The 24,173-nt window shown below is 31.7% G+C and overlaps 3 protein-coding genes across 3 annotated transcripts; 2 read left to right on the top strand and 1 right to left on the bottom strand.

Annotated features, from left to right (window-relative positions):
- Positions 1-676: 676 nt before the first annotated feature.
- LOC111205388 (stomatin-like protein 2, mitochondrial) lies at positions 677-5,841 on the bottom strand. The gene is made up of 11 exons (XM_048751666.1): positions 5,301-5,841; positions 5,086-5,221; positions 3,006-4,963; positions 2,675-2,918; positions 2,442-2,591; positions 2,151-2,208; positions 1,972-2,064; positions 1,742-1,840; positions 1,513-1,604; positions 1,274-1,333; positions 677-1,174 (listed from the first exon to the last, which is right to left on the bottom strand). Exons 3-11 carry the CDS (start codon positions 3,281-3,283, stop codon positions 1,034-1,036), a joined length of 1,215 nt encoding a protein of 404 aa, XP_048607623.1. The 5' UTR covers positions 3,284-4,963; positions 5,086-5,221; positions 5,301-5,841; the 3' UTR covers positions 677-1,033.
- A 211-nt stretch (positions 5,842-6,052) lies between these two features.
- On the top strand, positions 6,053-7,912 carry LOC106390195 (vesicle-associated protein 4-1-like). Its single transcript, XM_013830612.3, has 7 exons — positions 6,053-6,446; positions 6,546-6,616; positions 6,699-6,780; positions 6,875-6,996; positions 7,226-7,303; positions 7,386-7,505; positions 7,606-7,912. The coding sequence occupies exons 1-7, from the start codon at positions 6,188-6,190 to the stop codon at positions 7,666-7,668; spliced, it is 795 nt and encodes a 264-aa protein (XP_013686066.2). The 5' UTR covers positions 6,053-6,187; the 3' UTR covers positions 7,669-7,912.
- A 3,716-nt stretch (positions 7,913-11,628) lies between these two features.
- On the top strand, positions 11,629-14,520 carry LOC111205387 (uncharacterized calcium-binding protein At1g02270). The gene is made up of 9 exons (XM_022701120.2): positions 11,629-12,050; positions 12,121-12,226; positions 12,317-12,528; positions 12,613-12,689; positions 12,807-12,915; positions 13,022-13,147; positions 13,347-13,457; positions 13,549-13,656; positions 13,878-14,520. The coding sequence occupies exons 1-9, from the start codon at positions 11,829-11,831 to the stop codon at positions 14,100-14,102; spliced, it is 1,296 nt and encodes a 431-aa protein (XP_022556841.2). The 5' UTR covers positions 11,629-11,828; the 3' UTR covers positions 14,103-14,520.
- The last annotated feature ends 9,653 nt before the right edge of the window (positions 14,521-24,173 follow it).

Genomic DNA, 24,173 nt, shown 5'->3' with positions numbered 1-24,173 from the left:
GGGAAATATGTTTGGCTTGACAGGTAATCGTGTTGTGCTCCGGTAGTGTCTCTTTCAAGCGCGCTAGCTGTGGTTTCTTATAGAAGAATTAACTGATAACGTTTTCAACTTTAGGCCGATTTAGATTGTCTTAAAATTCACCTCAAAAGGTATTTTGTAACCTTACGACTCAATGATAGGTTTACGTTGTAATGTATTGAACATTTCATCGCTCTATATTACCGTTATTTTGAAGGAGGCTCTTTGCGCTCATACAACTAGTATTTGATGGCTCCCACAACTTCATAACTTATAAATATCACTATAAGGTGAGTTGAAATTGTTGTAATTTTCTCTATTAATAATAAAACATCTGATGTATGTTTTGATGTAAGCAAATTGGCCGAACTCCATTAATAAACTGGGTGTCCTACCGTTCTTATAAAATATAATTTATCACAAGTTTAACTTATTTTCAAACAATATCGACAATTGAGATTGTTACGGTCGCTTAGTTCCTGGATTGCCATATTACTAAATAAAAATTAATCTTAAGAAAGAAACTTGAGGATTTGTAATAACGTTCTTATAAACACTCGTTAACGTATGTGCTCTGTTTTCATTGCGTGACTGTTCCGATTTGAGCTTTAGAGTGTTCAAGGGAAATTGATTGCCGATCACTGACCGTCAGAATCCGAGTGCGGCCAAGAAGGTGCCTGTTCTCGCTGAGGACAAAGAGTTTCATTTCTCTAAACTTAATTGATTTGGTTCTGATTGTTTTTATAATTAGAGATCGTCCTTGAAACTTAAAGGACGATAGCAACCAAAAAAAAACAGAAGAAGAGTTTGATACTAAAATAAAAATTAAAGACAACAAGAAAAAAGCCAACTAAATCTGGTGAAAACCCCTTAGGAGGTTAGGGTTTATATATGTTTTCTTGTTTGCGAAAAAAATGACACTAAGGTATAGATAAGTTGATAACTGTCTCTCACAGGTCAAAAAATAATTATAGTTCCTAGTTCAGCTACCATGGCTTCTAGTGAAATGTGTAGCTCAGGTAACCACGTCAGAGGATTCCACTGCTAAAGTTTCTTGGAGAGCACTCTTGGGGACGAGACTTTTGTACATTGTCAAAGCTTGAGCGATCATGTTTGCAGGATTTTCAGCAGAACTCGGAAGCAACATTGTTGTACCCTATCAAGAAGAAGAATATTAATTACACCATATTAGATCAATACCCTCAAGTGAAATCTGAGATTTAAAAGTAGTAAGTTATGTTTCATAATTGTTTACCTCCTTAGCGATGTTGCCAAAAGCTTCAATGTATTTCTCCGCAACTCTCAAACTCGCAGCCTGCATATTAGCACCACGAAGTCCCAATTTGAAAATCAAAACAAGTTAACCTAACTCAACAAGACAGAAAAAAAACTATGTAGAATCTAAAAGAGAATTTGTATGGGATAACGGTTCAAAAAACAATTAAGTAGCAATGAATGACTAAACCTTTGTTCAAATCATGCATATTTACTAACCTCCACTCCACCAGTTTCTTTGATGGACTGAGATAACATGGTCAGACCCCTGGCTGTGGCTTGTGCTCTAGCTAATATTGCTTCTGCTTCACCTGGGGAGACGCAGCACAATTTATTGAAAAAAATATTTTTAGCATAAATATATTGAAAAATGACTTGAAATTTTATAATTTATGTGTTCATCATGCTTTTGAAGTGCTTGGTTACTAGATATGTAGTTAATACTAACCTGATGCTCGATTGACTTGGTCCATCTTTGCAGCTTCTGATTCCAAGATTACAGAACTTTTCTTACCATCAGCTATGTTGATATGGGCTTGACGTGTTCCTATATTCAAGTTTGTATAACAGATTATGAGAAAACAAATCAACAAGTAAAGTGGGTAGCTTTGAGCCAATAATTTAAAACAAATGAGCAGTAGCAAGCATTCAATGACATAAGTAGGCAAAGTTAAGTACCTTCAGACTCAAGAATCTGGGCTCTCTTTCTACGTTCAGCTTCAGCTTGCATTTCCATAGCAACCTTCACTCCATTAGGAGGCATAATATCCTCTAGATACACACACCACATGTATTTAGTAACATGCAAACACGGGAATCCATTAAAAAAAGATTCAAAAACAGAAAAAAATACTCACTTATCTCATAACGAAGGCACTCAAGACCCCAATGTTTTGCAGCAACATTGATAGCTTCCTGCAAGAAATAATTCCTTCTCAAACCATCATATCCAAAACATAACTAAATACAAATGCATGAGTTTTTACTTTTATCTTCATTACAAAAGCAAACTCAAACTAATAGGAAGCAGTGACAAAAAAAAAAAAGCTCAACTGCAAGCTTAGGTAGTAATACCAAAGTAACATCACTGACCATAACATAACAAAAAATTGAACAAGAAACATTAAGAAAGTGTGTGGAGAACGAACCACAATTTTCTCATTGAGAGTATCTCGTTCCTCAAAGGTCTTGTCAAGTGTAATCTTACCGAGCTCACTACGCATTGTAGTCTGAGCCAACTGGACAACAGCGTAAACTGGATTCTCAACACCATAAGAAGCTAGTTTAGGGTCCACTATCTGCAAAAAAAACAATGCAACAACTCTCAGCATAGACACAAAGACATAAGTATCCCTTTTAAACTAAGAAGAATGTCTCAAACCTTGACGTATAGAACACCATCGATGTTGATGCTGACGTTATCCTTTGTGATGGCAGACTGATTACCAATCGGAATGGCTTCCTCCTTGAGAGAATGAACATAAGCGATGCGATCCACACCGGGGACAAGGAAGTGAATCCCCGACCCCAGAGTCTTGACGTATTTGCCGAACCGCTCGACCACGCACGCCTTCCTCTCCGGCACGATTCGGACTCCCCAGTTAGTCTGGGGCGTGATTTGGAATCTACAAGTAAACAATCAACACAAAGATTATTACCGTTCAGTTCTCACACATATTATAGCGTAATACCAAGATTCTAAGCTTAGAAACCTGTCGAGAACAGCACTAGCAGATGAGTTGCTGCTGAAGTTACGGACGAAGGCGCTCGCGGCGGAGGATAGTTGCGTCATAGGAGCAGCGGGAGGCTTAAGCCTGTTGATATTAGGCACGGGAGAGCTGCTGAACTTGCGGACGGTGGTGGTGGCGGGCTTGGAGGCGGCGTTGAGTCCTGCTGATATTAGAGGTAGAGCTGCGCAGAGTGGACGGATGTAGTTGAGGGACCTAACGGCGGCTTGGCCGAAGGATGGTGAAGATACGAGTTGGTTCATGATCCTTGTAGCTTGTAACTGGGAAGGAACTAGGTAAAACTCTCTTCTTCTCTTTTCTCATGATAACTTTTATACTTAGATATCAAGTAACGTGGAGAAGAGGCAAAAAGAAAATTGGAAATATTTCAAACTTTTTGCCAAAGAAAAGAGAAGACTTAATGATCTGGTTGGCGGTTAGCTCAGAAATATACTTTAAAAAATTAATTTTGTGATAATTTAATTTAATAGAATAATAATTATAGAGTTTTGTTAATGTAAGTTTAACTTTTCTACATTGCTATAAGATATTTAATTTTTTTATGATATTTTATACATTGATAATATATGTTATTTTATCTTTTTATAATCTAATATTATATTTACATAAATATAATTATGAATTAATGAGAGTCAAAATGGAATAATCAGTTTATTTAATCTGTTCAGTAGTAGACTAAGTTTGTTTATAATATTTATTTAATTTGTTTCATAATAAAAATGGGTTGATTGCGAATTAAAGTGAGTTTGAAAAAGTGAAGATATTAAATACTCCATGTACTTAATATCTTCATTTTTTCAAGTTGAGTTATTAGTTATAACGCTTTTATCGGTTTATGTATGGATTTTAGTTAAAAACTTTATTAAGCTAATAAAAAATTGGCATTTTCCGGTTTTCCAACATTTATAATAGTTATATAAAAAATTGAACAATAATATATCTACAAATTTTTATCCGAAGAAATACAGAATAAAAATATTTTAAGTGTTTCCTGTATCTCTGCGTAATGTAGGAAACACTTGCATTCAGAAACTGAAGAAGATTGTGAAGAGGTGATGGGTTTTCGAAAGGGTTGGTTTGTATTGGGCTTTTGATTTCACCATGTGGTTGCTTTGTGCCTTAATTAACGGAACAAAAAGTTGAAAAAAGAAGTGTTACCAACAACAATGTACGATCTTAGAAACATACAAGTAGTTAGCACTCAGATTATATTCTAACTAGTATTACCACCTGTGCTACGCACAGGTCAATTCACTTTTAAAAAAATTATTTGATAGTCATAATTTTCAATAAGAGTGAATATTGTTTTAAATACTATATGAATAGTAGCACATAATATTAGAGATACATGCATTGAAACAAAACGGTTAAGGGGATGAAACAATAACTTTTATATCATTATAAAATGGATACATGTTTTGTAAAAAAAATCAAAAATAAATAAAATATATACCAAAATATAAAATATACTTGAAATACAATATTTGATAATTTTGTACAGAATAACAAATACTTAATTTAGTTTAGTGTAAATTTAGATATGATGAATCTTATAAATTTACTATTTAATTTTTATAGTTTTCTGAAAGGTCTTAGTTTTTATAGTTTTTTGAAAGGTCTAATTTTTTTATATTTTAAAATTGACACTTTATGTTAATTTACCTAATTTGATCAAAAATGTTAATTTACCTATCATCTTTTTTTAAAAGCATACATCTAAACAAAATTAACCCATATTACTTATTTTGACAGTGTTATGAATTTATAAAATTAAAATTTACAACTTTAGTTTACCTTTTATAAATTAAAAGAATTGTCTAGCAACAATTAAGTAAAGTAAATTCACCTTTGGATTCATAACTGCAAGCTTCGTGATATTTCAGCAATAGCTTTAGCTTCGAACTCAATTGCAGTAGTGAATACTGAAAACAAAAATTGATAAATGAAACATTAGTTGTTTCAAAAAAAAAATGAAACATCAAAAGTGCTACAAAAAAGTCAACAAATCAAAGAAAAATAGTAAAGAATGAACAACATGCAAAACCTTCTTTGTCATGCCAAAACCTTATGCTCTTTGATTCAACCAAAAGATCACTGGCCTTGAATGTAGTTATAGGTTTTTCACAAGAATAATATTTCGTATGCTCCATTCTTTCTCTCCAAACCGTGACTTCCAGAGGCTGTGAATCAATAGATAGAACAAACTAAGTTAGCTATGCCATATGGATCTAAAATCAGTTCTCTTAAAAATTACCGTACCAGTATCAATTGCTTCCCAAAATTCTACTGTATCTATCTAAAATCTTGTCGTTAATAGACTTTTAAGTATTAATCTAGATGAAGAATAAAAATAAAAATAAAAAATTGTGCAGGAAAAAGAAAGAAAAAAAGCAGAAGAAAAGAAAGAAGATATGAAGACCCGATATTGAAATTGAACTTTTAAGAGAGATGAAAAGATCTCTTGTTTTGCTGGAGAAGATAGAAAAAGAAGTAAAAGAAATTGAGATTAAATTATATAAAAGAGGAAAACAGTTTGAAATCGTGTCAAGTGAGTTTGAACGTGGAAGAAATATTGTGATACACAATTGCTAAAAATTAGGGATCAAAGTCAATTTATTTTCAATCAATTACTTTTTCTTTTAAAAAACTATTTTCTATTTGTCAAAATTTGATTTGTCATGTGACTTGTGCTTTAGTATATAAGAGATGTTTATCCATTAAATGTAGGTAACAAAACTAGTCACATCAAAACATGCGTACTAGTTTTATATACCACAAGAAAATACGCAAGATATTAAGCAAATAAAAAAGTGGTTAGCAACCAAATACTACAAGTACAAGGCAAGGAATGAAAATGAAATCACAACAAGAAGAACCACTCACTGATTTTCAAATCCCTTTCGTTATAAATGCGAAACACACAACCCTTTTGGTGGACTTTTCATTTTGTCAAACTCGTTTTCACACGGACTTTGATTTGAAAACTTTATTATAAACTTTACAAATAAATAAAATCAACTTGTAAACTCGTTTCTCTCTCTCTCTCTCTCTCTCTCTCTCTTTCTTCTTTCAAATTGAAAAATTCACTTTTCCTAGAGAGAGATTGTCACTGTTCTCCGGTCACCGGAAACTGACTTAAGGTTCCGATGGCAATCACTGACCGTCAGAATCCGAGTGCGGAGAAAAAGAAGAGTCTCTTCAGGCTATTCCCTTTCTGGCAGAGTAGAACCACAATCTCCTCTTCTCCTCCGTCGTCAACTCAGAATCAACCTGGCCGCAATCGAAATCGGAATACGGATGTCTCCAAGCCGTCCTCCGCCTTGTCTATCTCTTCCGTCGCGAGATCAATTCTCCCCGCGCGCCGTCGTCTCCGGCTAGATCCTTCCAGCTACCTCTATTTCCCTTGTACGTCTCCCTCGATTCCTTTCGATTGATTGTTTGCGTTAGTTAGAGATTGAAGTTTAGGATCCTTAGTTAGAGATGGAGGTTTGTGTGTGTTCGCAGATGAGCCTGGGAAGCAAGTGCGAAGCGCGATCAAGCTTAAGAACACTAGCAAATCTCATACTGCTTTCAAGGTAACCGAGACTTGTTCGACTTTGCTCATTGATTCTCACGTACCAGAGAATGTTGACTTTTTGTTGACTTTGTTTGTTCCAGTTCCAAACAACTGCACCGAAGAGTTGTTACATGCGTCCTCCTGGTGGTGTTTTGGCCCCAGGAGAGAGCGTCTTTGCTACTGGTAATGAGTTTTTTTTTGTGGAAATCAAAACGTCGTCTTTGTTCTAACTAGTTTATACAGCCTCTGATTCCGATTGTGTCTTGAAAATGTTCAGTGTTTAAGTTCGTGGAACACCCAGAGAACAATGAGAAACAGCAGTTGAACCAGAAGAGCAAGGCTAAGTTTAAGATCATGAGCCTCAAAGTCAAACCCGGAGTTGAGTTTGTCCCTGAGTTGGTATGTTATCTTGCTCCTTTCTAATTCTATCAGGTTATTATATACAACTCTGAAAGCATTGTTCAATCTTAGAATATATTCGTAAGTTACATAACTCTTGTTGGATAGTGCAAATGCAATTTGTAAAAATAAGGCCTTTCCGTCTCATAGAGAGTTTTGGGCGTAAAATGTTCTATCTTGTTCTTAACATGTTTTAGATGATGCATCTCTCTTGTGTTTATCAATGCAGTTTGATGAGCAAAAAGATCAAGTCACGGTGGAGAGGGTTCTCCGGGTCATTTTTCTTGATGCAGAACGCCCAACTGCTGTAAGCTTTAAGTAGATACTATAAAAAAAAAAATTCTGAGTATGAATCTTTCAATAAGGAGGATTGTTGATATAATTATCAGGCACTGGAGAAACTGAAACGTCAACTGGATGAAGCTGAAGCTGCAGTTGAAGAAAGAAAGAAGCCTCTACCGGAGACAGGGCCTCGTGTGGTTGGAGAAGGTCTTGTGATAGACGAATGGGTAATATATAGATTAAGATCTTTGGCTTGCTCTTTCTTTTTTTCTTGTTTTCTTTCTTCCATGGTTTATTTTACTAACCAAAGTTTGTGTCATATATCAGAAGGAGAGAAGAGAGAAGTACCTTGCTCGACAGCAAGTCGAAGCCATAGATTCTTCTTCCTAAAACGCAGAGAGGAACTTGCATTTGTCATTTGCGGGAGGTAAGAGATTCTCTTCTCCATCATCTTTTGCAGCTGTACATAATTGTATCCGTCTATTTTTATGTGTGTTATAATGTCTAGAGTGGCTACTTTGTGGTTTCTTGTATGTCTCTGTTTCTTGTGTGATTCACGCCGTTTTCATCAAATTTTGTTTCGGTTTAAAACGAATTCATTAATCGATCTAGAATCGAACCATAGCTTAGTTCAGTTATCTGATTTGTGCTTTCTGACTTCTGTGGTATCACTACTGGTTCTTTTGTATATTTTATCCGTTTACAAATGTAGATTTGTTATTCCGTTTTGATAGAGTATCTGATACCTCTAGTTTTAGTTGATCTTGAATTGATTCCTTTGAAAATGAAAAATCATATTGTTGGTATTGAATCTTTTACAATGCTTACTATATATTCCTGCTCAAAATGTAGACAAGTAGCTTGTAATTGAGGCTTTATTTTATTTCCACAATCAAAAGCTTTATATCATCAAGAGTAAATTTACCTCTTACCGGGCGTGTAACAAAACATAGCTAATTTTACCTACCGGTTGTGTAACAAAACATAGCTAACTTTACCTACAGTGCTGCTTGTTATTGTTTCAAGTTTTTGAATTATTTAAGAGCTCTCTCTACATCTTACAACACTCTCAATACTAGAAAAAAAAAGCTAAACAATTATGACAATTCATTATATACAACTGGTTTCTTAGAACAAGATAAAATATTCGTTAATTTTGAATAATAGTTTTTTTTGTCAACTTTTGGAATAATAGTGAACGTGTGAAATATGAATGATGGTTTTGTAGACGATAAGTTTACCAAAGAACCGTGATCCAGTTCGCTTGGAACCTTTCTCAAACTAAAGTACATGTTTGTATTTTGATGACAGTCTTTTACCAAGTTTGGTCCTTGCTATAGTCAGAATTGTGAAGTCTTTCCATCTTTTCTTTTACATTCCTAGTTTGTTATAGTTTTGAAAAATGATGTTTACTTTCTATAAGACTCTATGGTCCGCAAGAGTGACCTCTAAAAGACTGATACCAAACCACATCCAACCGCACGCACGAGTGCCCTAGTACCAAAAAGACGTTTACCCAAAGGGTGCGTTTGATGCGTTGCTATTTTGCTCCTTGCATTTAAAAACTGTGATATTCAGATTCCTCTCTGTCCAAATGATAACCATGAAATGGGATTAGTAGAATAAATACGGATAGTATAAGATGAATTGGTGCTTCAGAAAGGAAAAAAAAAGAGAGAAAGAGATTAACGGAATACTTTTTTAAAAATGAAATATATTCATTCAATTCATTTTTTATCAAAATTGTAGAATAATGTTTTGGAAGGATTTTTTGTTTTTGAATGGTGGTAAAATCTATAGAATGTGTGTTTTATTTTATTTCATTCAAGTTAAATGATAAAAAACAAATTAATGGAATAAACTACTCTATACAATTTTATTTCAAAAATTGACAATCCAGTCTAAGATTAATGAACTAGTTGAATGTTTTGAAGATACAATTATAAAACGTTATTGCATTTTCAGAGTTCAGTTAGGCGGTTATGATTTTGATGGGCTCTTCTGGCCATTGTATTCCATTCTTCTAATATTATCAAATTCTAGTATCATCAATTTGGATAAATGATATCATAATAATGTACAAACAAAGTAATAATAAAATAATAGTATGATTTTATATTAAGAATGAGAGTTTGTTCTTAAACCTTTGACAACACGGAACTCTAACCTTGTTCGTTTTTGTACGCTGAACCAACCTCACTCCCTTATGTAGCTTTATTTCTATTTGGAACGAAGAAATTTTCTTTTTATACAGGCATTTGGTAACATAAAGATAATAGATTAAACTGGATAAGTAAAAAATGTAACTGAAAATAGAAAAAGTAAATATTACAGTTGTGCTGAGGTAAATTTCACCGTAACAGATGTCCTACATTTAATAAAAAGTGATTTATTATTTTGTCTATTCGGTTTCGGTTCTTTTCGAAATAATTTTTTAAAAACTTAATTAAGTATTTGTATATTTTTAGTTTAGGTTCCGATTAACGTATTCAAATCTATGCATAAACTCGACTGATTCAACTACAAAACAAGAACACGGTTCTCTACTATTTATATATCCTTGTTAAAAAATGCAGGAACCTAGCCGCGTAGTCGGTAACCAGAGCTAGGCCGTGGTGTGGATGTGCGATTCGGTAACCCAACGCGGTGGTTATATATTTGTCCGCCTATTTCAAATCGTTAATATACAGAAACCCAAAAGTTTGATATTTGCCCATTAGTAAAAATTATAATTGCCCACTAAACCTAAAATACGCTGAAACCAGCAAAGCCTATTAACTCAGTTTAGGTTGTGGCACATGTAGGATGAAGATTTGGAATCTTTTTTATAAACAAATTTCTTAAGATCAAAACTTGTTTATCCCATAAACACTCATTTGACATTTAAGCAATTCTTTAGACATTTGATAAGAATTGTTTAAATGTCATTTGATAAGACTTAAAGAATCAGCGTATATATTATATATCATACCAAGAACATATCTAATGTAATATTTACTTCATGCATATCTTGAGTACAAAAAATATAGAAAATACTGTTTACTATAGTGCTCATAAATGTTGGGATTTATTAAATGTATGTTCAACTCTACATTGTTTGTCCACTTTAGACATTAGACAAGCTCACAGATTTTTTTCCGGTTTTTTTATCTAAAAGGTATTATATTAATTAGAGTTTGACATATTTTTATATATTAGATTATCATTTGTCTAATTTCTATGATCTTGACTTGTTTCTGCCACAAATTTTCTCTTTCGTATTTAGGTTATTTTGCGGATCTTCGTCAACCTAGTGCTATGATAACAATGTAGAAATTTATTAAATTCATGTCCTAACTTTGTATTGTTTGATTAGTACGATATTGTTAACTTTGAGCCTTTGGCAAACCCGCATAGTTTTACTATTAGTTTTCTTCTTAAAAAGTTTCATATTAATTAGAGTTTGACATCTCTTTTTTATGTTAGACTATCTTTTATCTAATTTTCAATATAAAATTTTGTTCTATATCTCACACTAAATTCATTGGGTTTTATGGCAAACGAACACTTAAACTATTTCCATGCTTATTAATAAAACACAGTTTAGAAACAAATAACAAATGTCCATAGAACATGGATTATTAATCTTTTCTCAAAAAAAAAACATGGATTTACTCATCTATCAATGTTACCACTCAAAAATTAAAAAACCATTCAACATATTTTCTCGCACAAATAAATGTAAGGCAAGCATATAGACAAACAATTCACTATCAAAGATCTTCAAGATACCCCGCTAATTAATAAGTAATTAATTTAACGCTCAAAAAGTAATTAATATTACGGTATTTCTCATCAACAAAAAATCAGTAAGAGACTAGATACCCCGCTCATCAACCGAACTTTTTTGTTGTTGTCAACTTCTCTTATCCTATAACCGAAACTTATTCTTATACACTTTTTATAAAACAATACTTCAACTGCTGTATAAAGTATAAACCGGCACAAAACCGTCATCAATTTAAAAATCCTTAAGCGAAAGATTTCGACAAGAACTGCTACAACCTATCATTATGTTTAATTGTCCATTCATTAAGATAAGAATAAAATAAAAGTGCAGAATTTACAATTAGTAAAAAATAAATAAAAACAAAACGTATCTCAAATGGAGGGCCGAAAGGAATAAATATGGGCGGCGCCCATTGATTATGCGCTCGGTCGAAAGCATAATATTCATCGTGTAAAGAAAATAAACAAAATAAGACTTACGCGACAAAAATATTAATTTTTATTCTGACCAACGAGCAAATAGATTACAATTCGGCCACACATCGGAGTGCTACGCCACTATAAATACACACATGCACACGGACCATATATCATACGCTCGTAAGGTTTTAACAGAGCAAGAAAAATAAAACTAAAATAGGTTCGTTAAAGTTTCTAATTTTGGGGGAGATTTTACTTTTAATTATTGGTTTAAATCTATAATTAAGAGAATCAGAGGGGAAGTTCAGGCCGCCCGCAACGATTTCGAGATTCGTCATCATCATCTTCATCGTAAGAGAAAAATGAAGGGGAGAATATCGAAGATAGGAAGCTACGCAATATCATCATCCACAAGAGATTGCATCTCCTGCACTACCTTCAACATCCTCGCTCCCATCTACAAACGCCTCTCCCGAAACGATCAAAGCATCCGCGAAAGCGATAACCGAGCCTATTGGATGGGTAGGAATCACCGAATCCTCGATTGGTTACTCTACGAAAGATCTTCAATCATATGTCTCCAGGTTACTTCTCCTTCTCCCCCTCCTTTTGTTTTCGATCCCGTCTTCTAATGTCGATGATTGTGATTTTCAGGAGTTTTGGGTAGGCAACGAAGAGCTTGTTCGCTTGTACGAGAAGAGACTCGGCGACGCGGGTTACCTCTGTTACAAACTAGGCCGTACCAACAACCGTGGTGACGGTAAACATATTCTGTTAGATTCGGGTTTATTATATGGTTCCAACTTAAAACTAATTGATGATAAATAGTATTTTATATTATTTTTGTTAGGTTTGCTTACGGCTGTTCATAAGGACTATTTCAGAGTTGTCCGCTCTAGAGATTTGCTTTTCAATGATTGTGGTGACCGAGTCGCGCAATTGTTACATGTGGAGCTAGTTCCTCCTTACTCTCAGTACGATGCGCATCAGCAAGTTTTGATTGTCAACACTCATTTGTTGTTTCCTCATGATTCTACACTCTCTATTGTAAGGTTGCAGCAGGTATAATAATACTTTCAGTCTTGAATCTTTGTTTTTGATGATTTGCATCTTTCTTTTGATCATGATTTTTTTGGTTTTTGATAGGTTTATAAGATTCTTCAGTATGTTGAATCTTATCAGCAAGAAGTTAATCTCAGTCCAATGCCTATTATACTCTGCGGGTAACTACCAAGTCATGATTTTTTTTTTACATTTTCAGGAGTTACATCTAATTTTCTAAAGAACAAAAAAAGCTGAAAATTTTCTATGTTCGGTTCTGTTTGTGTCTTTGTGGGCAGAGATTGGAACGGAAGCAAGCGAGGACACGTGTACAAGTTTCTCAGGTCACAGGGGTTTGTGTCGTCTTACGACAGTGCTCATCGGTACACAGATTCAGAATCTCAAAAGGTCACTGTCTTTCTTCATTTGGAGAATATTTTTGGGTATGCTGTAGAATTTTGGTGATCAAGGTTTTTGAAACTCTCTTGTCGTCCTGTTTTTTTGGCTTTTACAGTGGATAAGCCATAGGAATCACCGGGGTAACATATGCGCTGTAGATTTCATATGGCTTCTAAATCCAAATCGGTATAGAAAGCTTCTAAAGACAAGTTGGAGTGAGGCAGTGTTTGGCATGTTCAGGGTGAGACGCTCCTCAAGTTTCCTTAATTTTGTCCAAAATGGTAGTTTAATTGTTGATACTGAAATGCTTCTAAACTTATGTCAGAGGGTATTGACGAAGAAGAAAGTCTTTTATTTCGCTATTCTTGTGTAAATGATTTCCTGGAACAGAGTTGTTTTCTAGATTCTCCATGTAACAGCTGAGCCTTTTGATTTTGCAGTATCTACTGAGAAGAGCTTCACTAACATCTGAAGATGCTTTTGCCTTTCTGAAAACCGACAATGATGGTGACTACATTACATTCTTGGGCTTCTGCGAGACTCTTCGACAGGTACATTGAATCTGTAACGCAATTGAATCCTATCCAGCTGACTGTTCACAGAGTTTTCTCTTTCTTAATTTGCTTCTCCTCCACTATACAGCTCAACCTAACGGGTCATTGCAATGGACTTACGAAGAAAGAGATTAAAGATCTGTGGATTCAAGCTGACATTGATGGAAACGGTCTTCTCGATTACAAGGAGTTTCAGGTAACGTTTCTGCATGAGACTTTCTCTCTCTAAATCCTGTTCATGATAGATCACTCATAAGCTATAGTTCCCGATAGTAGTTTTGAGTTAGAATACCTGAATGTGATCACTGGTGAACTTCTAGACTAAGAACATAGAGATTAGATAATGCTAATGGCAGCAATAACACTTGCTCTTCGAACGCACACATGTTACTCATTTGTTTATGTAAATCATTGCAGCAAAGAATTTGGAATCAAACATGGTCTGAACAGAGAGATGCAGAGGACGGAGAAGCAAAAGGCAACCAAGAACAAACAGTTGGTTTCAGCGTCAAGAACGCAGTATTGTTTCCTCCTGAAGTGGAGAAAGGAGTGTGGCCTGAAAATTACTCTCTGTCAGATCACGCGAGACTAACCGTTGTATTCTCTCCCATAAGAATGCCTTGCTCCCAATTGGTTTCATGACAAAACACTCTACAGCAAACCTTTATCGTCTTCCATTTAAGAAACCTCTAAGATTGTGTGTCCTTAGAGATCAGAATCAACACTTTGCTCGATTTCCATTGGCCGGGAAGCTTAAAGACTTGCACCGCCCTGAGCGCTCTCACCCTGAGGTTTCTGCGTCTGGGGGGAAGAAGAGAGAAAGGACACAGCAAGAGTCTTATACCTTTATACTATCATGTACAAAACATGTAAACGAAGTATAGAATATTTCATGTAAAAAAAAAAAGAAATCTTGTAGTAGAGATTGAAGAAGCAGCTTTGCAACTTTGTCTTCATTATTTTGCCCCTTTTTGTTTTTATTTTAGCAAAGAACTTTATAAAGCATACCTCTGTGTAAAGTTTGTTAGATAGATATGAAACCAATAAAAGTTATTCACTGCTCCAATGTTCAAAGATAGAAAAACAAATTATTTGCGGAACTAACCATACATGAAAATAATTATAATACTTTAATCAATTCCAATCCAATTTTGAAATCCTGATTTGTTTCTATTTTAAATATCTTCAGAAGTTTGTTTCAATGTTTGATTCGAACGCATCCAGATATACAATTTAACTTTAATTATGTGTATCAAAATACGCATGGTCGTATGGTTGCAGATTTCACAATTCCTAGTGGATATCAATATATGCATGTCATATGCATCTGACAATCACATCTTAAGATATACTTCACACTGAGCTTACAGTTATAGTGACTAGACAGGATATGGAAAACAAGAAGATCAACTAGTGACCTTTAACATTCTTGGGCTTAAATCATATCCTTTGGTGTGCTAGAAAGCAGCCAACAACGTCACGATTCTGTACGGAAGCAGAGCACTTATCAGTTATCACTATCTAATACTGCTTTGTTGGATTGGTTCACTTATGCGAGACACTGGTCTTCCTCTACACTCAATCCCAAAACTCTCTTGTGATAACACCTATGCCATCTAGTTATCTACCACGCCTGCTCTACATAATAGATTGAATCATTTTAATATAGATTTCCACAAATAATGCTTTGCCTTGGAAATTTCATTTCTCTATTATAAGTAATTGGATGATCTCTTCACCAAGTCTTACCCAATTGTTTCTTTCAGCAACTTATGTTCTAAGCAAATCTGAAGTTGAACTACAAAACATATTTAGTGTCTTGATTTCTGTTCCCGGTGAGAACTAAATTGTTTTTTTGGCCAGTCTCGGTATGAGTTTGACCCAAATAGTTTATATGGTAACCTAGTAATGGATGATTTGACTGACATTAATGGGAAGGTATTCAAATTCAGACAAGACAATGTAATAGTCATTTTTGGTAAATTTATACTGTAGCAATAAGTGCGTTCCTCCTAGGTCCGATCATATAGTCGATATGGTTTATCAAAGAAAAAAAAAGAATAAGACATTGGTCATATCAAGAAACTCAATCTTTTTCAAACTAATGAATAATACAGTACCATCGAACACGGCTTCACTCAAGTCAAAGACAATTCCTAGAGTCACAGGATCAAGTTTCACATGTCCTCAATAACTCGAAGTGTAACAGTTCAGTGCTCTTGAAATCACCGATCTTCGAGCAACCTATGGAACTCTCTTTCTTCCATCTCTTTAACAACATAATCTAAACCTTTTCGACTCACAAGATGGGCATGACACAGAAGCATGAGACACCAAGCCAGATCGGTCCTACGAATGCCACAACCCAAATCATCCAGCTTCGAGAACATGAGGTTATCACTGTGAACATTAGCTAACTTTTTAACTAAACCCTCATCAACACAAATACTAAACCTTAGAGCATTTTCTTTGAGTCTTTCAATGTATTTCTCAAAAGTAAAAGGGTATTAAAATAATGTAAGATAATTAAAAATATGAAAGCGAGTGAAATGGGTCTCTAAAAAAGAATTTTTACAAAACAAAATAAAAAAAGAAAGACTCTCATTACATGTGTCTACATTTCACTGGTTCAAACATTTTATAAATGTGATTCTAAATTTAATTATTTAAACATAATAAACATTCTGTTATTCTATTGGTAAGAGACTCATATGAGTTTCCTCCATTTTTCCTAATACAATAAAGTATGCATAAGCTTAAGGCATGAGTACCAATGTACAAGGTCAATGTACAAGGTTCCAGAGTCATCTTCCTAGACATCAAGATCTGATGCATTTACTCTATTCTCTTAAGCAACACTCGAGCAAACTCGCGTAAGAGTAGATACGTAACATAGTCACGCACACAACCATCAGACTCCAAACTCTTTGTTTTTGGGCAGACTCTTATGAACAGTTTCTTACTAACGAATCAATTCGAGTATCCCCTATATATTATTTGAGAAGCATTGCAATATTTTTTGTAGCCACATGTCATCACTAGAATGATTCTTAGAATCATTAGAAAATATGTTGGTCCATCTAAATATATAATAAGCTTTTTATTAAACCACAATAAATACATTATTAATGTGTTTCAATATTTCCTTAAATAAGATTACGGAATTGCCTAATGTGGCTAAAGTATATATGACAATTGATGATTTTGAATAATAAAGATTTGATAAAAATAAGTGTGTATTATAATTATATTTGTTTAATTTTAAACTATTAAAATAAATTAAACAATCATAGTAACCATATAATAAAAATTTAAAAAATTATTTATATATTATATTTTGAATTTTTAAAAACGAGTATAAATTACTAAAACTGTTAAAAGTTTCACATTCAAATTTTGTGATCTATGATTTAAAACTTTTGTTATGACATGATACAAATAATTAAACTATATGCCATATAAAAATATATAAATATCTTAATTTTGAAATTTACTTTGAACATTTTTTTGATAAAAAAATTGAAAAAATATTGACAACTAAATTTTTTGAAATAATATAAATTACTTAAACCACTAATCCCACAGTAAAAATTTTGTTATCAAGACTTTTTGCTATAACAGATACAAACGATAAAAAAAAATATGAGCAAAAAGCATCATCTAATAAATATTAATATTTAAATATATCTTATATATGTTACTATCATTTAAATTTAATTATATATCATATCAAATAGAAAAAAAATATTTTTTTTTATTTATAAAATTTATTTATATGTTCGCACCAATTTAATTATATAAGTAGTAGATAATAACATTTTAATTATTCAATATATGTTTATAATGTTCATCCCGCGCAAGGCGCGGGTCTTAACTTAGTTGTGTTAGTAATAATGTGTCTTATATAGTAGTTGCAACTTGTCCGAGTGTCATAAATTAAAACAATGTCATTTAATTTTGTTATACCGACAAATTAAAAACCATGTAAAGTTTTCCGATAATAATAAGCAAGCAATATAAATATACAACAAAACAGAAAATTGTGTATTTTTAATATTTAATTTGACTATTTAGATTGAGAAAACAATGACCAAAAGAGTCTGTGGAAAAAAAAAACAGCATCTAGCTTCTAGCTAGTATATAAATCTATGCAAAGAAAAGTTTTCTTTTGTATTGTTTATAAAATTTAATTTGTCTTTTTCCTAGACAAAAAGTTAGGATAATATAAACATTGACTGTGTCACATGACTCTCACATGAGATACAAAGCTTGTCGAATTTGAAGAAAGAAAATGCAGCTAGGAGATAAAGAAAGAGAGTGAGATTAGGTTTAAGGGCTTAATCTCACCTAAAGGCTATAAAGCAAAGACAAAAGTTGCGACACATGTAATCCCTAACTAAAGACATTAAATGATCTTAAAGAATAATCTCCTTGTGCCACTCGCGAGGAATAAAAAAAGAAGCATAATACGACGATCGAACTCAACAACCTGCAGTTCATCTATATTATCACAGGAAATTACGTTTAGCTTAAAGGTAGTTCCAATTTCTATTATTTTTTTAGAATTACAATTTTCTAATTTAATCCAATTTTATGGTAACTACTACATCTCTCTTCCTCACGAATATATCCCAAGTGTGTTGATAAATCATGCTCATCCAACAACACCATCTTTACTAATTACTTTAGTCTATATACTTCTTTTTAAACGACTTCTAATTAGTCTATATACATAACCTTAAATCTAATTACAAATAAGTAAATAATAAACAACACACAAGTGATTCACAGTTACATATCTCCAAATACACCTAGGTATGAGGTAAGCAAGTTGATTATATATGGTTTCAAAAGGAAATCCAATTGAGATTGTTTTTTTTCTAGCTAAGCAAAAGTTATATTGGCTTCTTGATTCCTGAAGAAACTCAAAATTTTAAAACCAGATTTATCACTCGTTATAACCTCTTCCATCACTTGGAAAGCCATGAAGATGATCATTTCAAGATCCAGTTCGTTCTAATCAAGTTTAACCACGTAGTTTGATAGTCCCTCCGACCACGTGACTGTCATTGGATCTGTCAATTTACTAACATTAAATCTTCGAATTGAAACTTTAAGTTGGCCTAATCAAGAAAGTCCACATCTTCTTTAGGGGTTGAGAAAAATCTTCACCATATATTCTATATAGAACATGTACCAAATAATAAGTTCTCCATTATTGATTATAGTGAGAGATATCGAAAGCCACCTATAATCTAAACATATCATAAATAGTAGTATAATTTTTGATATTTTCCTTTGCGTATAATTTGTATGGAATTTTGTTTTGTATATCAATCATAGTTACTAATTGTTTTTTGTATATATATGGTACTGGTTGCTTAGCCAATGAAAAGTCCTTACTGGAATACTTATATGTCTATTGATTATTGTTAATTAGTCAATTAATCACTGTAACTATCAGATGAGCCGATTTATTAGAGGAACTCTTGGTAGTATTAAACTATTACAGAGGGCCGTATATGTATATGATTAGCAATTTTCGACTTTGGACGTTGAATATATGGAACTGACCTAAATATTTTGTTTAAGGTAGGATGGTTCTCTAAAATGAATTATTTTTAAGCTTTTCTGCTAAGCATAGCGCTATCGATTTAATTACTTAGTAATAGCTAAATTTACTATACACATAACATTTAATTTAATTTTAATTTGTTTAATATTAAACAATAATTGTACACATTAACAAATAGTATTTTGGAACTTTCTTGTTAAGTTTGGAAGAAATTTAACTAGTTCTGTTACTGTATTAGTTTAGAGTGTTTTTCTTTAAAATATGCAAGTTGAAGATGACACAAAGTTCCAAAAATAAAATAATATTAAACCATCGTAATATTGATCTTTATTTGTCCCAGTGTTGAACGATGGTTTGTCAGACTGAACATTTATAGTATAATAATCGATTATATAAGTTTTAAATTTCAAATAAATCACGCATACCTACGAGTTGACCCCAATAAATTCTAAGTCAAAAGCTTTTTGGATTAATTTTATCAAAAGCATATATAAATGCCTTTTCTTTAAACATACAATATTGTATGAAAGTTTGAATTTGAGAAACATTATAATAAATAAAATTACCAGTTTATATATTTTGGTATGAGATACGTAATTCATTGTGTTTACGGCGGTATAAATATTAATAAAATTATAGTAAATTTTAAATATTATTATTATTACCATAATTTTGATTTAATTTATTATCTATAGTATAAAATAGGAAGATTATAAAATGGGAAGATTAGTTTCTTCTCCACTAATTAGAGAAATCTGATATTGCTTAAGATAACAAAATAACTGCTGATAAAAGAAAGAGAATTTTTTTTTTTGTAATTAATATTACTCCTTCCGTTTTTTAATATAATTTATTTTAAAATTGTGCAAATAGATTAAGAAATCATTATTTTTTTTATATTTTCTAAACAAAAACATCATTAGCTATTTACCTAACCATAAATCAACCAATAATAAAATAAAATATATATTATTATTGGTTATATATAACATTAAATGTTAATAAATTTTACATAAAAAATCGAAAACGTCTTATAATTTGGAACATAATTTTTTTTTTAAAACGACATATATTAAAAAAACGGGAGTACTACATAGGCAGCAGAAAAAGCGAGGCAATTAAGTATCCAATTTTATAAAGGGTAAGGTAGGGAAGAATGATCCATGCATATCTAATTGATAATGGCCCCCCTTACGCAGGGGATTCTAAAGATCTCTAATATCTTATTTTAGCAATTTTGTAATTTCAAAGTCTACTCTTTGCTTTTCTGCACAAGACCAACTCAAAATAAACTCACATTCTGTAGAAGTTACTACTTACAAACCTTAGATATTTATATAGCTTCAATTTCAATTTTCAACCATGTCCTAAGTTTAACATATTTAACAATTTTATACTCTTTCTGTTTTAAAAAATTCTATGTCTAAAAAAAAAATCATTTCAAAAAAAAAAAAAAAAAAATATATATATAATACATAAGTTAAATGTAAATTGTAAACTTCGAAAAACACAATCATGTTTACTAAAATTTATTGGTTAAAAATTATGAAAAATAGTTTATTGCATACAATTAAAATCTGATATGTTGTGTGAAAATCATAACACATACAATTTTCTGATTGAGAGAAACTATTACGTAATAGTGGTATTCTAATTGATTTTCTTTTGCTATTAACAAGAATTAATGATTCATCTCTATAGATTTTCACGTTTTTAGATATGACAGCACGAAGTTGATTAGGTACCATATTACTATGGTCAACCGGAAGAAACATTTTTAACGGTTCTACCTTTTTTGACAAACAGTTCTAGGTAACATATCTATTCTCTAGGGATCCACTAAACGAAAAATGAATTAGCCATTTTGGAGTAGTTTTTTTTCTTTCTGAAATTTGGACACGTTTTCAGATTTGATAAGAGAAAATTAAGGTTCACACTTGAGAAGCCTCGATTCTGAAATAAATTCTTAAACTTTTTTTTGTGCAGACCGAATATTTCATTCAAATTAAACTGGAATCAAAAACCAGAACATTATCTAGCCTAGGAATAAACTTAAACCTAATACTTAAATGAAGAAGCAAGAAAGTAGATATCTCGTAAAATTCTAAATTATTTATTTACAAAAGTCTGCGAATATTAAGTTATTTCATTCACACTTCCAAATTTCGGTTCACTGAATATCTATTTAGTAAACATGATAAATCGGATGATGTAACATTATATCAACATGTGAAAGTGGAAAGTTATATACACACACCATTAAGTAAGCCACTAACTATTCATTGAATCCCCGGAGATTAGTCGGTTAGATATCGGTCCGTCGGATATTCCGGATCAACAGAAAAAACTACTCTTCGATATCATCTCCAATAAGATATTGACACAAAGTATTTAATGTTCATATACAACTACAAAAGGACACATCGTCAATTTTAATCATACCGATCATTGATCTTGAATTCCAATGTAGTTTCTAAGTTAAAATATCACACATGTAAATATATATACACCACTTCTTTGCCCCTCCAAATTATATTTATATACTAACTCTTCTCCCCAATTATGGTGTTATATACTTGGTTTGTTGTCAATCTATTGATACGCATATGTAGCCATTATAAATACATGAATGTTTTGCTATAATTTAAGAAATTTTTTTTTTCAGCACAATATATTTGCATCAAATGCAAGAGTGGCGGTCTTAAATTTCAATTTGGTGAACCAAGTAGAGATAGTCTAATAGTAAGAAATTTGGCACACAGTGTAAACAATGTGGTAACCAAGGCCGGTTTAGGTCACAAGTCACTCAAGCCGTCGATTAGGACATCCAATATGAAAATAACTTTTATTAGAATTTTCATACTCAATCCATTATTTCTTATATCTAATCATAATTTATATAAAAATAAGAGTAATATTCATAGTTCTTAGTATTTTTATGATTTATATATAAAAATTATTAATTAAAAATATTATTGAATTATTATTATTTTAAAGCCTGTAAACTTTATAATAATTGAGAATCTTAGTAAAAATATATTTTAAAAATGCTAAACAACGAGAAAATATATAAATTCATTTTTTATTTTTTAATATATTATATATTTATTCTTGTAATATTCTTTATCATTATTATTTTAATATTATGACTTACTATTTTAATATTTATGTAAAATAAAATAAAATCAACCAAAGATTTTCAATTTGTAATGAAAAAAAAAATACTCTTCTTTATATATTTAACTTGATAGTATATATTTTTTTAAAACCTGTGTTTTATATTTATATGAAATTATATAAAAATTATGAGGAAAATGCATATTTAAAAAAAAAAATAGAGTAGATCCGCATTGGTGATAATCAGGCTTTTCTATAACACTACGTATGTTCCTAACCGGTAATGATAAGCTGTTAAGAATTTGTTTAAGAAAAAAAACATAAGTTGTGAAGGTTTATTTACAAACGTAGAACAAGAAAGGTATTTATATTTTTCAGAGCGCTGCTGTTAAATTTTCTTTGTGGTGACACATTTAATAATAAGAATAAATTCTCCTTTTGTTTCAAAATAAATTAATCTATTTTTTTTTTCAGAGATCACAACAAAGAGCGTACCCGGTTATATGAATATAAAGTGATTCATGCTAGTCCCAGATAAGACAATATGAATTATTGGTATGCATGTACTATGTGCAGTACTATGGAAATATTAATAGATAATGTTTTATATAGATCCACATAATTGAAAAACAACAAATTCTGATGAATCCAGCTATTCGCGTCTGGCAAACCAAGGAAAAGAAAGTAAGAAAGAAAGAAAGAAAAATCCAGAAATGTACGTATAGAATAGGATTCTTTTATAGGCCTGGCCGGGGTGTCTCAAGTCAGAAGCATATACTAATTTTAAGGAGGTCGACCAATTGATTGAGAGATAAGCTCGGTTGCTTAATGTAAGTTGTTAAATATTCACGTCGTCTAACTACATATATCGATAATCTGAGAATATATTTCAAATTTGGAATATTTATCCTCTTTCCGAGCATGCCGTACCATCCAACCATACCCGCGTAATTTATAGAATAGGATTTTACTTTTCATTTGCTCTTTGAATTTTGTTTAGGTTTGTAACTTCTGTGATCGATTCTTACGATAATGTCTATCTTTTAAAGTTTGTTTCCTAATAATGTAATGTGATGGATAGTTTTAGTTTTGACAAATCTCTTAAATAACCATTTTTAAGTTTTTTCACAAAAATAACATTCAATGAAAAAAATGACCAAAATATTTTTTTTTTTTGAAAATTTTCATATATATATAAAACTTATTTTGGTCACTTTTTTTTAGAGAACTGTTTTTGTGAAAATAAATTAAAAATGGATATTCAAAAGAATTTCTCTTTTAGTTTCTATTTCATTTTTTACAACAATTTGTATTTCAATTTAAGAAACAGAAAATGGCATTTATAATGCATTAGCAGCTAGTATATGTCTATATTTAATATTTAATATATTGCATAAAGAATAAGATGAAATACTAATTTTATATATTAATTGTTAATATATATTAAAATTTAATAATTTACAGTAATATTAGTATAAATTTAATATTTATATCTAGTTTAATAATTTAAATAAAGTTAATATTTAGGTACATATATTAATCCGTATAAAGTACATACTCTTACTTGGTATATATATACAGGGGCGAAGCTAGGAGTTAATTATAGGGGGTGCATAATTCATAAAGGAAAAAAATAAATGGTTGAGTAGATGTCGAACCTTGGATGTTTGGGGGTGCACATAAAGACTTTAACCATTTAGATAACTGGAACTTACAACTTTTTCATACAAAACTTGTTAATATTGATAAAATTATGGGTGCACTTGCACCCACAACTGTCTTACTAGCTTCGCCCCTGTATATATATATATATATTAAGAGAAAAAAGTATATTTATTAAGCAAAAATTGAATTTCGATGATAAAAGAATCAAATCAATTATAGGACCAATAATTTTTTTGGTACAGGTATAACTTTAAAATGATTAATTTCCTCCTCTGTATGGTGCCAAACAAAACCTGTGTTAAACAACTAGTCCCATTTGACAAAAAAAAATAGCCCCATTATAAAATTCCAACTTG

The sequence above is a fragment of the Brassica napus genome, chromosome A2 (assembly GCF_020379485.1).
Source record: "Brassica napus cultivar Da-Ae chromosome A2, Da-Ae, whole genome shotgun sequence".
In the NCBI taxonomy this organism is placed as follows: Eukaryota; Viridiplantae; Streptophyta; class Magnoliopsida; order Brassicales; family Brassicaceae; genus Brassica; species Brassica napus.
Note: the sequence above shows the minus strand (reverse complement) of the source record. Positions and strands in the feature narration are given on the sequence as shown.